We start from the raw sequence: 13,854 nt of genomic DNA on the forward strand, positions 1-13,854 counted from the left end.
CTAATTTTTTTTTTTTCCTATCAAAATCCAACAGTGACACATGCACACACTGCCTCTTGCTCATTCTGAGAGGAATATGGTAACAATTTAAAAGGCAACGGAACAATCTTGTAAGCTGCTCTATGCTGACCTCCACCATATGTCAAACAGCTTGGTGCCATGGTAACTCAAACCTCTGGTGGCCTTCTGTTTCCATGTGCTGACATTGTTTCCCCTGACCTTAACTTTACATAGGGGCACCCATATGCACTGTTGACACTCTCCTGTTGATCCCTTCGAAAAGCTCAATGATTGGGATTAGCGGGTGAGTAGGTGAAACAATAGGTTGGCTGCTTGGAACCGGGAAACGAGTCTGTTGTGATGTGGGGAACGCAAACTGAAATGAGGAAGAGATAACGCTGGTGATTAAAATGGCTAGGGAAGTTTTCAGAAGAAGAGTCATCACCAGCATCTCAATGCAGATGTCCTTGTGAGGGCCTTGGACTGTGTGAACTGATTTGATGAGGGAGTTGTTTGTCAAGCTGTTGGGTTGTATACTGTTTACTCCTGGGGGAAACACTTGGTACTTGAGTGAAAACATTCTAAGCTTTCTTTCTGAGACCCTGTGCAAGTTACTCTAGCAGCATGGGGTCTGGCTGTCAACGCTCCATTCTGATGCCTCAGCTGTGCAGAACACAACTTCATTGCTAGCATCAGAGAAACTGCTCCCTTAAGTGCACTGAAGTGCTATTAAAGGCTGAAATAATGAGAGGGAGCAAGGAGAGGAAACTTGAAAATAGATCTGAATGTATTTTCATAACACTGCTCACAGTTTTTCCTCTTAGAACCTTGTAATTTCTGGTGTCTGGGAGCAATGCAGAACAGCTAGCATTAACGTTTGGCACTCGGGTCTTCACCACATGATGTTCTATAGAAATGTCCTTATACTCAGCGTGCATGACCACCATACAGTCTGTGGCGAAGCATGAATACACGTCTTGGCCGGTCCCCATAACCCTCAACGAGCTTTCAATGGCCCCTGCTTCACTGTTTCCTTGTCGCCGCCCACTGCCAAAACCTTAATGGACGCGGTCTTTTCCTTCTGCTTGCTTGTGTCATTGCGCAGTGGTTCGATGTGTTGTGATTGGAGGAGGGCAGCTCGGATGGGAGTCCATTGGGTACTTTCAGCAACAAGGTGGTAACTCAATCCACAGAGAAGGAGGGAGGGAGGGCCAATGGCATGTCCATGCTAAAAATACAGCCTGGCAAGCCTGACGTAATGCAGCAGCCAGAGGAGCAGGGGCCTAAGTAATTGGGTGCATTAAATGTGGACCCACAGCTCCTCAGTAGAGTGAAATGTATGTGTGCGTGTGTGTGTGTGTGTGTGTGTGTGTGTGTGTGTGTGTGTGTGTGTGTGTGTGTCTAGGACGGCTTGTAAGACAAGGGGAGGGGAACCAGATTGGCAAAGCCATGTTTTATGACCGCTGCAGGATGTGAAAGATGATACAGAAATGGCGTGTGTGCGTTGAAGGCAGGGCGTTCTTACGCATCCATTAACTACATTAGCTCTCTGTGTTTGTGAGTGTGAGCTTTAAACAAGCTAAATTAATCTATAGGTTATTTTCATTCACCACGATCACAACAGCAGCTCCCGACCAAAACCACTTCCTCCCGTCGTGCAGCAGCAAGAAGTACTCCCTTAAAAAGACATGGATTCATACAGAGTATTTTTCAATGCTTTTCAAGGAAAATATTCAAATACAGCGCAGTGAAATTGTATGCAAAGTAGGCACAAATGTACCCATTTCATTTCATTTCATTTAGATAATACAGGAAATGGAATTGTCCCATCTTCCCTCTCCTCCCCATCACTCCTCCTTGCTCTCTCCATCCCACCCTCCAAGTTAGAATACCCGTGGTTGTTTATATTAGCAGGCAGCTATGTTTATGGAGGGTCTGTCTGTGAGGGGGAGGGGACGGGACAACAGAGGAGAGGATGAGAAAGAAGGAAAGAGAGAAAAGGCATGAAAAGGAGACATGAGGAGGACGAGGGAGGAGGTGTAACTAGGGACACAACAATATGAGGACAAGAAAGCCAAAGCAAGCACAGGGAAGTGGAAAGTCAAAATTTAAGGCTACCGGCCAAAAATACTAAATATATAAACAGCATCTCCAATTCTATCTCCTGCATAAAATTGAGGGAAAAAAAATAAGTCCAGAAAAACCATACAGTAAAAATCTCAACAGTCGAGTGAGTATTTACTCACTATTTTAACATCACAACAGAGAAGATTAAGAAGAGTCAAATTAAGTACAATACAAACTGACTCGTGAGCGGATTTTCTGATCAGCTGAGAGGCACATGTGTGATTATGTCCTTGATTTATCATTTGGGCAGCAAAATGCAAGAAAACAGTGAAAAGTGTCCATCATGTTCTAGATGTGACACTGGGCTTTTGGGCTTGGAAAACAAACATATATTATATACATATACATATATATATATCATATTTACTCTTTATTAGGCCTCAAGCAGCATAACAGCGACAGTAATGTGATGCCCAAGGCAAATTCCAGGCACCTAGCACCATTGATTTAGGCAATTTAAGAGCAAACACACAAATCAGAGTTTCTCCTCTGTGCTTGCACAATTAGCCTTTTCTCTGAAAATGTTGTTCATGAGCTGTCGGAGTCAAGCTGTTCTCCATCAGCGATAACCATTGCCATACAGCATGAGGCTTTGTCATTTTCAGCCATCAGCTGATAAAAACACTACAGCTGGGTTAGGCTGGACATGCCGTTTCCTTGGTGACTCCCTCTCTGATGCCGCGAGGGCAGCGATGCGAGGCGAGGACTTGTTTTCACACAAAACAAAGACACAGAGCTGCAGTTTTGTAAGTCTTATTCTCTCTCTTTCACATACACAGTTTATCTCCCTCTTACAACATAAAAGCCTTTCTCTTTCTAAATATATTCCCAGACTGAAGCAGGATGAAGGTCAGTATTGACAAGCAAAGATGCCGGAAGCAACTCTTCTGCATTGTTCTTAAATTAGATCTACTGTAAATGGCCTTTAGGCACTCATTTGCTTGTGAACTCAGGCAAAACAGCATTAAGCATCAGATGCACAACAACATGAACACAACAAGCTCAATAGAAACAGGTGATGACAATATCTGTGTGGCAGACAGTAAAAGATTGAAGTGATACAGAGAATTCAACAATACCTTGGCTCATTCCGAAGACAGCACACACAGCAGCAAGCAATCATAACTAAAAGTCAGAGACAGAAGTGATAGTAGAAAAACTCGTTTCTGGAGTCGTGATGAATGATCAGATAACCAGCTAAACCCAGATGTCATACTTGCAATGCATCTGTTCCAACTGGTACAAAGAGTGAGTAATACTGGCCTGACTCTGACACCCTCAAAAATGAAATCATCGACAAATATTTTTGATCTATTCCAGCTGAGTCCTTAGGGTATTCACTAACCAATGCCATTAAAACTCGAGGGCTTTCCACTGATGAGCCGAACTGAACGAGCTGAGCTGAGCTAATTTCTGTCAGTGATTTTTTTAACAGCTCGGCATCTCACCAATTGTCAATAACATGCCATTTATCACAGGCATTAAATATGCAGCACACGGTGGACCCAGATTCTGGTAGCAGGCAAACAGTCAAATGTTCCCAGAAAAGCAGTGGAACAAAAGGACACTTAGTGGTTCCATTAAAGCTTTTCAGGCTGCAGAAATAAGGAACAAAAGGTTCATCAAGGTTTCGTCCTGTGACAGTGATACATAGAGATCCTTTAAAGGTCACGGCAGACCTAAAAGGTGTCAGGGGACACAGTGAACGATACTGATTCATTTCAGTAGTGTTTATACACTACTGCTCTCAGACACAAATACACCCAGTCCAAATTTAGATATTTTCTGTTTCTCCGAGAATAAGGTGGTGTCTGATTTGACAGAATGAAACCGAAATCTTAACAGCAAATTTTATGAGTATCCAGCCCGACACAGTGCAATAGAATCGGCATTGATGCATTTAGGAGAGGCCAAGAAGGCTATTAGAGGAAACCTCCTTAGAGACAGATAGTTTGTATCCATTTGTGTCATTTTCCAAACACAGCAGAACCGTGGGGGTACTCGCCCACTCCCCGCCCTAACACAGCTTTATACAATTAAGTGTTCATGGACCCAGTGGAATAATGATATTACGAAAAAACCCTGGGACTAAGATCCATGTATGCATCCTGTCAGACGTCCCCTCAGGACTGTGATAAGTCATCCCACTGATGTCCCTGCGAGTTCAGTTGCCCCACAGCTTCCAGCTCAATTTCTCGAGAATCTCAGAGGAGAATTTGTACGATAAATTGACACCTCTGAATACTTACAAGCTCTAATAACTTGAAATTAAGCCACACTGCCTCCAACATTTGGATCTACAGCACTGCTGAAACAATTAGTGGATTTATTATAAATGAGTGAATTAACAGGCTATTCTGACAATCACTTCAAGTACAAATACAAGCTTTTCTAGCTACAGCTATTCAAGTGTGAAAGCTTGCTGCTTTTCTTTTTCTCTTTTTAATACAGAGCTGTATGTCTAGCGTTTGACTGCTGGCCAGGCAAAAAAAAGCCAAAGAGAAGTGATGAACTTATTTAGTCAATTTCTGCTCTGCGCTCATCCCCTGGTTATGAAAACAAACACCTCTGTGGCTCTGTGAAAAGTGGAGTACAGAGACAGACTAAGAGGCGGGAGCAAGTTTAAAAGAATGAAATGTGTGGGCTGAGATCCCGAGACAAAAACTCAGTATCAGTTTACTCCACTAATACAGGTGTGTGGTGTTACAACAACAACAATGTGCTGCTCTAACATTTCCTTCCCCTGGATCCACTGTGCTGCCTGCCACTACAGAAAGGTGAGAGGGACAAAAAGCAACAGGCTTCAGATTCCCAGAGGAGATACGAAAGTTTGCACCACTGCATGTTTAAGATTCCACACATGACTAATTAAATCATCCATAACGAACACATCAGTCCTTTCATGAAAGTGGAGAAAGAGCAAAAAACCTGACAAAGGAAATTTCAAATACAGAAAATGGATTATACTGTGCTTGTCAATTATATATTTGTACACTGACCACAATTCAGAACATCAAGAGATACTGGGAACATGCACCAGCTGATTCTGTTCCCACATAAGCCTTCATCACAGGAGCACATCAAAACAAGCAGCTGTCAAAGTTAAGTTTAGTTCATTCTTGACAGAAATTTCTCCTTGTACAATCTGTAAGTAATTATCTCAATAGCATAGTACAGTCACCAACACAGCTGGTCTCTTGCCTCGGCATCATCTCCTTCCACAGTGCTAAAGCATCAATCCTAGACTTATCACAGGGAGGTCAGTGTGCAGGACATATAGTAACTCGTGACATCCAGACTAAATCTTTTATTAAGTCCACTGTCTGTACAGCCAAAAAGAACACATTTTTAAAAATCTTTTCATTAAATTTATTTGTGTGGGCTGCTAACATTAACTGGGAAACAGACAGTATGTTAAGCATGTAGGCACTGGTCTATGTGTGATCACTGAGTGAAGAACAGTCCAATCACTACAGCATCTTGCCAGCGAAACAGGAAAGCTCTGGCCTGGGCAGGACCGCTACTTAGACTAACTACTTCCTGTCAAAGAGATTAGAGAGCAGGACGATCACAAAGGCTGCCAGGCCATTTCTCACTTCATAACGCCAGATGTTTAGGATGGCTCCACAGTCACAATCAGCGTCTTTCGTGACACACCTCAACTCTGTGTCATGGCAAGATAACGTGAGGAGTGGTTGTAGCCACCATTCAAAGGATTCTTCCACTTTCCTGCTGTGAGATAGTGAATGTTAAGATGTGAGCTGTTCACAACTTTAACGTCATCAGGACAGATATGTCTACGGCATCTCAGCTCTGAGAGGGCAGAAAGGCGGGAATGCAAGGGAAGCACAAGGGAGAAGCCGCATAAAAAAAGCCCAGAGGAAGTTCAGCATCCTGTGTTAAATTGCGTCTGTTTCCTTATGAAACCTGCAATCCATTGTCAAACCAAAGCCATCTCCCTCTGCTCTCCACAACCTGCAGAGGACGGCATGCTGGCATCGCAAAAAAGGACACCGAATTCAAACAGCTGACAAACTGAAACATTATACTGAAAACAATGTTGCTCTGAGGAAACATTAAAGTTACTTCTAAGTGATTTCTAATTGAACGTTATTACAAAAACTCAATGTTTACTTGCTGTTTTGTTAGAGGTGCCTCTGAATAGAGGGGAAAAAAGAAACATTATAGTTAAAAAAACGGCTGAAATGAATGTGGGATGATGACATTTGCCGAATCGCTTGAGATGTGAATATGTAGGTCATTACAAATACAAAACACAGATTTTCTCTGACATGCAGGGAAAGTTCTCTGTGGCTGGCTGGTGTCACGGAAGCCGAAAACTGCAGGCCCCTCACTGGAAACAACCACATGAACTATCAGAGTCACATTAGATCAATTAGTTTGCTCAAGTTCTATTTATGGAACATTTAACAGTCAGCATACATGAACGTGGGGCAGAAACAAACAATGTGTACTTTCATGTTTTCTATTGATTATGAAGCCTCACTACGTGGCAGGAGGAGTGGATGGTGTCAAATAATATGTACGTGGCTGCTAAAACAAAAAGAAGTCAAAATAATAAAAATATTTTCCACAAAATGTTTTTATATGAAGATGGAGTGGGAAAGGAGTGAAAACAGAGAGAAAGCAGGCGAAAGGAAAAGAGAGAGGGTTGACAGAGAGAGAGAGAGAGAGGGGATGTGGATGAAGCAGGCAGCAGAGAATCCAGCAATGACGGCAGCCACCAGAGAACAACATGCCAAACCCTGGAAGTCATTTCCTGCTTCATCGAAGACTTTTATGGAATTCTAACAGCGTGGCCATCTAGTCCCCCTGCTCTCAGCTGTCTTCTGTGAGGCTAAGCAGAGCCAACACAACCAGGGTACCTCCAGTAGTGCTGCAACATTCTCACCAATTATTTACATTTGCTAGCTAATGCTACGTGTTCGAAGACTGTTTTTTTCCCCCTTTTTCACATTTAACTAAAATATGTTATTCTAATCTATAGGCTTGACAGTCTTGAGAGTGTATAATTTTTGAAAAGCAGGCCTTTCTGGCTCGAGTATGTGCATAACATCGATGCTTCTGTTAGAAACTCTGATAGCTTTAGCACTTAGGAACAGTTTGCTGGACCTAAAAGCCATATGCTTTGGGAACAATCCCTTTGAATCCAATAAACCTCCCACCAGCTAATGCTGTTTGTGCAATATTTGTTTTTCCAACTATATGGCACAATATTAGCTTTTAGAGAGCAGGGCAGCACTTTTAGAAAACATCAACCAAGTCAAAGAAAGCAGCAATGATGGTAAGCAACGGAAAGATGAAAGGATTACAGGGGCGGGGGACCAAAAGGTGGTCAATCAGCTGGCTAAATACTGCTGTCCTGAAGGGCTGCAGTGGAAATGGACGCAGCATTCACTACTGTGATCAATAGCTAAGTGCCTTCCTGGCATTTGTCTATTTAATCCATTATCGAAGGCCATTTGAGCCTGCAATGTGAGTGAGAGATCTGCAGCTCACAGGAAGAGTTTGAAGATGGAAGCAGGATACATGTGGATGAGACACACCCACCGCACAAGCCAGCTCACGTGTGGAAACACATGCACAAATACTACTAATGAGATCTCTGGCCGTCACACAGAAGACTGCAGACGTCAGCACATTTTCACATAAACTGGTTCTGAAAGCTGCTACATTAACATGTTAAAAAAAGGCACCATCAGTCTCATAGAAGGGCCTTCATTCTGGAGTGAGACAGAGACAGAAAGGGGTGGGGAAGAGAGAGATTTGTCACTGCACCAGGATGTCCTTTCAATGTGAGACTGACTCACTGACTGCCAAAACTCTGTTGTATCTACGTGTCCTGTCTCACAGCACCATGTATAAGCACATGTACATCTGCACATGTACAGTGTCTATGTATAACTACCACATCCAAGCAATCAGCAAATCCCAACAGGGGGAGTGTGAGAGCACTCAAGAGGTGTTCAGTGAGGACTGTGCAGTACTGGCAACGGTGAAAGCTGGGGTGCTACAGAAAACAGGTTACTGACCCAAGAAAGACCCTGAAGAGTTACCAGTTTACATAACTCATTAACTTGCACAGATGTCCTCTCACTGTGTACACTAACACATTAATACATAAAGTGGTGTTGGTTTTTATAAAAAAAGGTCTTTGAAACAATCATGTGTGAGATCTTCTTTCTAGAGACAAATTAAAATCAAGAACTTGGTTTAAATTGTACCAGATGATCACAAAGAAAATTTATTTTTCCTGGCTTATCAAAAGCATATCTGCATTGCTTGTTCCAAGCACAAATACTGTGCGTCATGAATAGTGTTCAGTCTGCTGAAGTGTGAGCTCATGTGGAAAATCTATGTCTTCAATGGGTTAATGATTACAATGCAAAACAACCTGTTGACTCAGGGTAGGAGGGAGATGGCAGTCAAATGAAATGTCCCTGCACTCGTGTTGTCAGGAGGCACAACACAAACAGAGCATTTTAATTCCACAGCAAGAGCTCTGCATCTCAGTTAGAGGGTCTATTACCTTCAAGCATGCTTCAGAAAGCTAATTTTTGCTTTAGCAATGGTGGTAGCAGTAAATACTGCAAAGGGCATTTAAATGTATTTAATAATAGTAACCATGGCTGGAATTACAGCACAAACAACCATGCACACCCATGTCCTGTTATTCTACTGGGGCAACAACTACCAACAGCCAACCATGTTCAACAAATCAAAACAACTGTCAATGTGAAGATCTCAAGCCATCAGAATCCTGAGCAGATGAAAAGGGCAAGTCATCAGCAGAGTAGAAAACAAATCAGGACACAATGCTGCAATACACTATATCAGGGCTTGGGCTCGGCCTCTTTACTTCCAGTTCCTTTAATTAATGCTTCAGCATACCAAGACATTTTGGACAATGCTATATTTCCAACTTTGTGGCAACGGTTTGGGGAAGGTCCTTTTCTATTCCAGAATGACTGTGTCCCAGCGCACAAAGCAAAGCTCCATAAAGACATGACTGGATGAGTTTGGTGTGGAAGAACTTGCACAGAGTCCTGACCCCAACCCTATCTAACACCTTTGAGATGAACTGGAACAGAGATTGCCAGCCAGGTCTTCTGGTCCAACATCAGTGTCTGAACTCACAAATGCTCTAGTGCATGAAGGGGCAAAAATTCCAAAATCTTGCGGAAAGCCTTCAAAGAATGGTGGAACCTGTTAAAGCTGCAAAGCTGTGTATGTATTAAGAATGCAATGTTATTAAAATCCCTGTTGGTGTAATGGTCAGGTGGCTCAATACTTTTGTCTAGATAATGTAACTGCAATACAACTGAAGCAATGCCAAACACAAAAGGCCATTTTTAATTTCTAGAACAATAAGTCGATTACAAAGTTACTACTCTGTTATAGCCACCACTGAAAGACTTCAGTCAAACTACAACACAAAGAAGGTGTCACATCAAGAAAAGTCATAACCTTCAACCAGACCCTTAACAAAAAGGGCTAACACAACTCAAACAATGGATAAGGCCAGGCCCTGAGTGGAGCTGGGGTGGGAGGACCAATGAATTCATGTCGTCCCACATGCTGCAGCAACACTGCACTCGCCTCGTATAGATGCCGCACAGTGCAGACGACCACAGAGAACAAAGACCTCAATTATGCAGAGCTCTAACAGGAGAGCTAAAAACAGGACCATGGGCAGAGAATAAAACCTTGGAGCTCTGTAGGAATGCCGAGCATTCAGGCACCATCAACGCACAACACACTGTCACTCCTAAGTCGCACTGCCACCACTGCTGAACTTTCTCCAGCCTCCATGAAACAGGGCAGTGTTCAAGTGGCTGGAACAGAGGACTCCTATGCTTACTTGCACCCAAACTTTTCAAGTGCATGACTGCAGTTACAGAACAGTGCATACTACAGTGCAGAGCGGGGGGGGGGGCTGTGTGGTTTCTTTATACCTTGAGTTACTGACCCATAATCAATGCACAACGAGGAACATTAACCCCTGAAAAGTCTACAAACCTGAAAGAGAGTCTGGGTTGGTGTTGCGTGACAATGCCCAAAGAAAGACACGTTTAGATATTGATTTAATAAGTATTAATAATAAGTCTGCACAATTTGAAAATGAATTAAGATATATTATTTAATCATCCGAGACAATAATGTCAATTGTCCCTAACCTCTGCTTTCCTACATTTTCTCTCAGTGTTCCTGGCTTCTGAGTTCCCTGCCTTGACAAAGTGTCTGTGTCTGTTCTTAACTTTGCTCAGTATTCAGAAATAGTTTTATGCTGGCATACGCGGGTGACGTTTACTTAGTGATATCCCACATATCACTTCTCAGAATGGTAACTGTTTTGAGTGTATTTATTTCTCAACAAATATGAACAGATAACACAAGTAAGCCAGTGACACACACAGAAGTTTTGCTCTGGGAGGAAGTGACTTGGTCAGAAGTCAAAGAAAAGGGCTTTGATGATTAGCAACCATATTCGGTCAATTACAACAGGAATGCATTGTAAATCTGCAAACTCATGGTGGATTTGTGTCATTTCTGTCATGTGAAAATTAGTCAGCTAAGACTATGCTTGGTCTCTTCATAACACTTTAGATAAACTGCTCTGAACCCCATCATGTACACATACCTAGTTTCTCCACAAGCTTGAGCATGACTCCACCGATGTGGATTTCCCCAGTGACCCTCAGCGACACATCCCTGTGGAGGTCGGTGACATGCATCTTCAGTTCCCACGTCCCATCGGCATAGCAGCCATCGGGCATCCGGATCCCATCCAGCGCCATCCTGCCAAACAGACCAAAAGTCACGAGGGGAAAAGGTTAAGCAAAACTTCTGTCACAAAAAAAAAAACTTTTGATCCTCTGGAAAGGAATAAATGTGGCGCAAAGCCCATGCGCGCAAGTGGTGTAAATTAACTTAGTAGATTTACCTGAGTATTTTCATTTCTAAAAATATGCTTCTAATCCAGGAAAACTACACATTTATTCTATTGCATTCACAGTATCTGTAGCTCCAGGTTACTTTACAGGTTAAGATTTTACAACCCCACTGCTTTAAACAAACCATAGCATGACAAGGTCTGAAGTGGACAATATGACAGCAGAAGATGTCTGTAACAACAGCTGCATCATTATCTTCTGTCTCTCTGCAAGAGCATTGCAAAGTTGGAAAATGAACCCCGATGGTGTCATAGTGATGTAAGGATTACGACAATTTGGACTGGAACAATAGATTCATCACAGAAGGTCTTCTTTACATGCTTGAGACGTGGAGTTTGAACAATGCTGAGTGGTACCAGGCGAAGTTGGAGGAAATATTGCAGGTTCAGTATGATATCTGAATCAAACTGATGAAATTTCTGTCAGGGATTCAATACAACGGATCTGTCAAAAACATCTCTTTTTTCAGCTGTTTCCATCTTATTTTCCACTGATATATTGATGATGATGAAAATCATATACACTGCCATTGAGAATCCTATTGATACTGCCCACTCTCAACAAGGTTCATCCTTCATTGACAGCACTTTTACTTTTAATACTTTCATAGTATTTCAAATAAACTTTGCTACTGATTGGGTACAAATCTGAAAGTAGAACTTGTGCTTACAATAAAGTATTTTTCCGTGGTGGTACTTCACCTTTTACATTAGTAACGCCAGTAAAACAGGAGATACTTCTTCCAGCATTAACACACCGTTTATGAAAATATCACACTGGTAACAGATGAGGGGACTGAGCTCATTAATGTGGACATTTTAGCCTCCACGATGATATAGGGATGAATGAAGGAGAACAAAATCAGAAGAGATCTACTGGTTGGCCCATCCTTGTTGCTCTCCTCATGCTTCATGCTGGGATTAAGACGAGCCCTGTCGTCTGAAGTCACTGCCAGAAAGTTTCATTACAGCCTGTCTGTCACTCTGCCTGTCCGGTAGAGAGTGGCCTGGAGATTAAAACCGCCGTCTACATCAATAAACACGACAGAACAAAGGCTAAAGGCCCGCGGCTACGAGTCCGACAAGGACCTTTGGCCGCTTTTATCTCCGCAAATGCGCCGATTCACCTGTTAAAAATAACGGTAAAGGCACCCTTACAAATAGGCAGAGGGGTTAGCTAATTATGTAAGCCGTACAACAAGCTCCCGCGGCTGCATGCACACCCGCTCAGTCGCTCGTTTCAGGAGTTCAATACTACAGTGAGTCTTAGAAACAAACAAACAAACAAACAAACAAACAAACTAGATACAATCATCGTAAGAGTTGTTAGCCGGAGCCTGGGTTAGACGTAGCAGATGCGGCGCGACGACAAAAAAAAGCGCTTTCATATTCCATAGCGGCGAACGAGCAAAGATTTGAGGACAAACATTTAACTCACCTTCACAAAGAGGGGGAAAAAAACACTAAAAGAGTCGACTACACGGTACAAAACAAGTCCCCCTTCTTTAAATCATGTATAAAGTCTTCTTTAAGTAATAAAAACAGAAAGAAATCCCCGAAGAACTCGCTGAAGAAGTGAAGTATCCCCAAACAGTTTTCCTGCAGGCTTCGGCTTAATGGAGTCCAGCCGTCCCTTCTCTTTCTCCCTCCCTCTTTCAGCGGTCGATAGTGACGATAACGTCACTGCTCCAATCCCACTTTTCCTTTCATACTGGGAGCCTTTCTGGTCGCTTACTGGTCGCCCCCCTGTCACTTCACACACACACACACACACACACACACACGAAACCCGCGAGTGTGAAGCGAAGTGTGGGTTAAATTCTCCCTCTTTCACCTTTTATGTTCATTCAGAGAACCAGCTTTGTATAAAAGACACAAGTAACGTCTTTCTCACATTATGTGGCCCGTACTTTGATCTGATACTGGGCCTTAAGTCGTTTTAAAACGTCCCATTTGCGTACTGCGGCAAAAGACAAGAGAAATAAGTAAGAATTTGTCATTTTTTTATTTTGTTCATCACATTATCTGAATTTTAAATCGGAAACAATCGGGTGCACATTTGATTTTTGGTTCTGATAGCACCTTTGACTTGGTAAAACTTAAATAAAAAATAACATAATACATAATAACATAATAAGGCATTGTTTTTATTGCAGAGTTTGTCAAACTCCACAGTCCAAAATTCAACAGTTTGTGGAGGGGATAATCGACATGCAGTTAAGATCTCCAGCTGCCTTTTATGGCAATAGAGCTGCTGAGCCTTGCAGCAGCATCCAGGGACCTCTGGGTCTTTAGTCCTGGGACTAAGAGTACAGAATAACAAGGCCTTTTTTTTGTCACTTTTACAATTTGATATATCTCTTTAAGCATTTCTCAATTTTTCCCTTCAGCGTAAACCAATTCCTGATTAAAAAGCCCCACTAGACAAGTGTGAAGTGTAGATATTAGCCGATGCATGCAGAAACCTACTTTCCTTTCTGACACATCATATATATTCATATATTCCATACTCTCTGGGCTTTTAAAGTAAAAGAAAAAGTCTGGTATTCAATATTGACCTCTGACATATAGTAAAACCGGAAAAACAACTTCCTACAAAATGTTGTTTCCAACTTGTATTTAATTACAGTAAATAAAATATACTTAGTTACTGATTTCACACAGATGAAAGTCACATTTTCATTGTCTCCTGCATGCACAGACTTTATTTAGCCCTCACACATGGTCAGTCATTATACTGTATAATAAACTGA

At 42.2% G+C, this 13,854-nt stretch overlaps 1 protein-coding gene across 4 annotated transcripts in view; it reads right to left on the reverse strand.

Moving 5' to 3' along the window:
* The window catches only part of fermt2 (FERM domain containing kindlin 2), a 37,779-nt gene extending 25,001 nt beyond the window's left edge, over positions 1 to 12,778 (reverse strand). For 2 of the 4 annotated variants that reach the window (XM_046413894.1, XM_046413893.1), the window contains exons 1-2: positions 12,540 to 12,778; positions 10,790 to 10,947 (exon numbers count right to left, since the gene is read on the reverse strand). In XM_046413894.1, coding sequence (XP_046269850.1) covers positions 10,790 to 10,946 — 157 coding nt within the window. In that variant the 5' untranslated portion in view covers position 10,947; positions 12,540 to 12,778. The remainder of the gene's footprint in view (positions 1 to 10,789; positions 10,948 to 12,539) is intronic. The other 2 variants (XM_046413896.1, XM_046413895.1) reach the window with 1 other exon arrangement.
* Positions 12,779 to 13,854: the final 1,076 nt, after the last annotated feature.

Source organism: Scatophagus argus, chromosome 15, assembly GCF_020382885.2.
Source record: "Scatophagus argus isolate fScaArg1 chromosome 15, fScaArg1.pri, whole genome shotgun sequence".
Taxonomy (NCBI): Eukaryota; Metazoa; Chordata; class Actinopteri; family Scatophagidae; genus Scatophagus; species Scatophagus argus.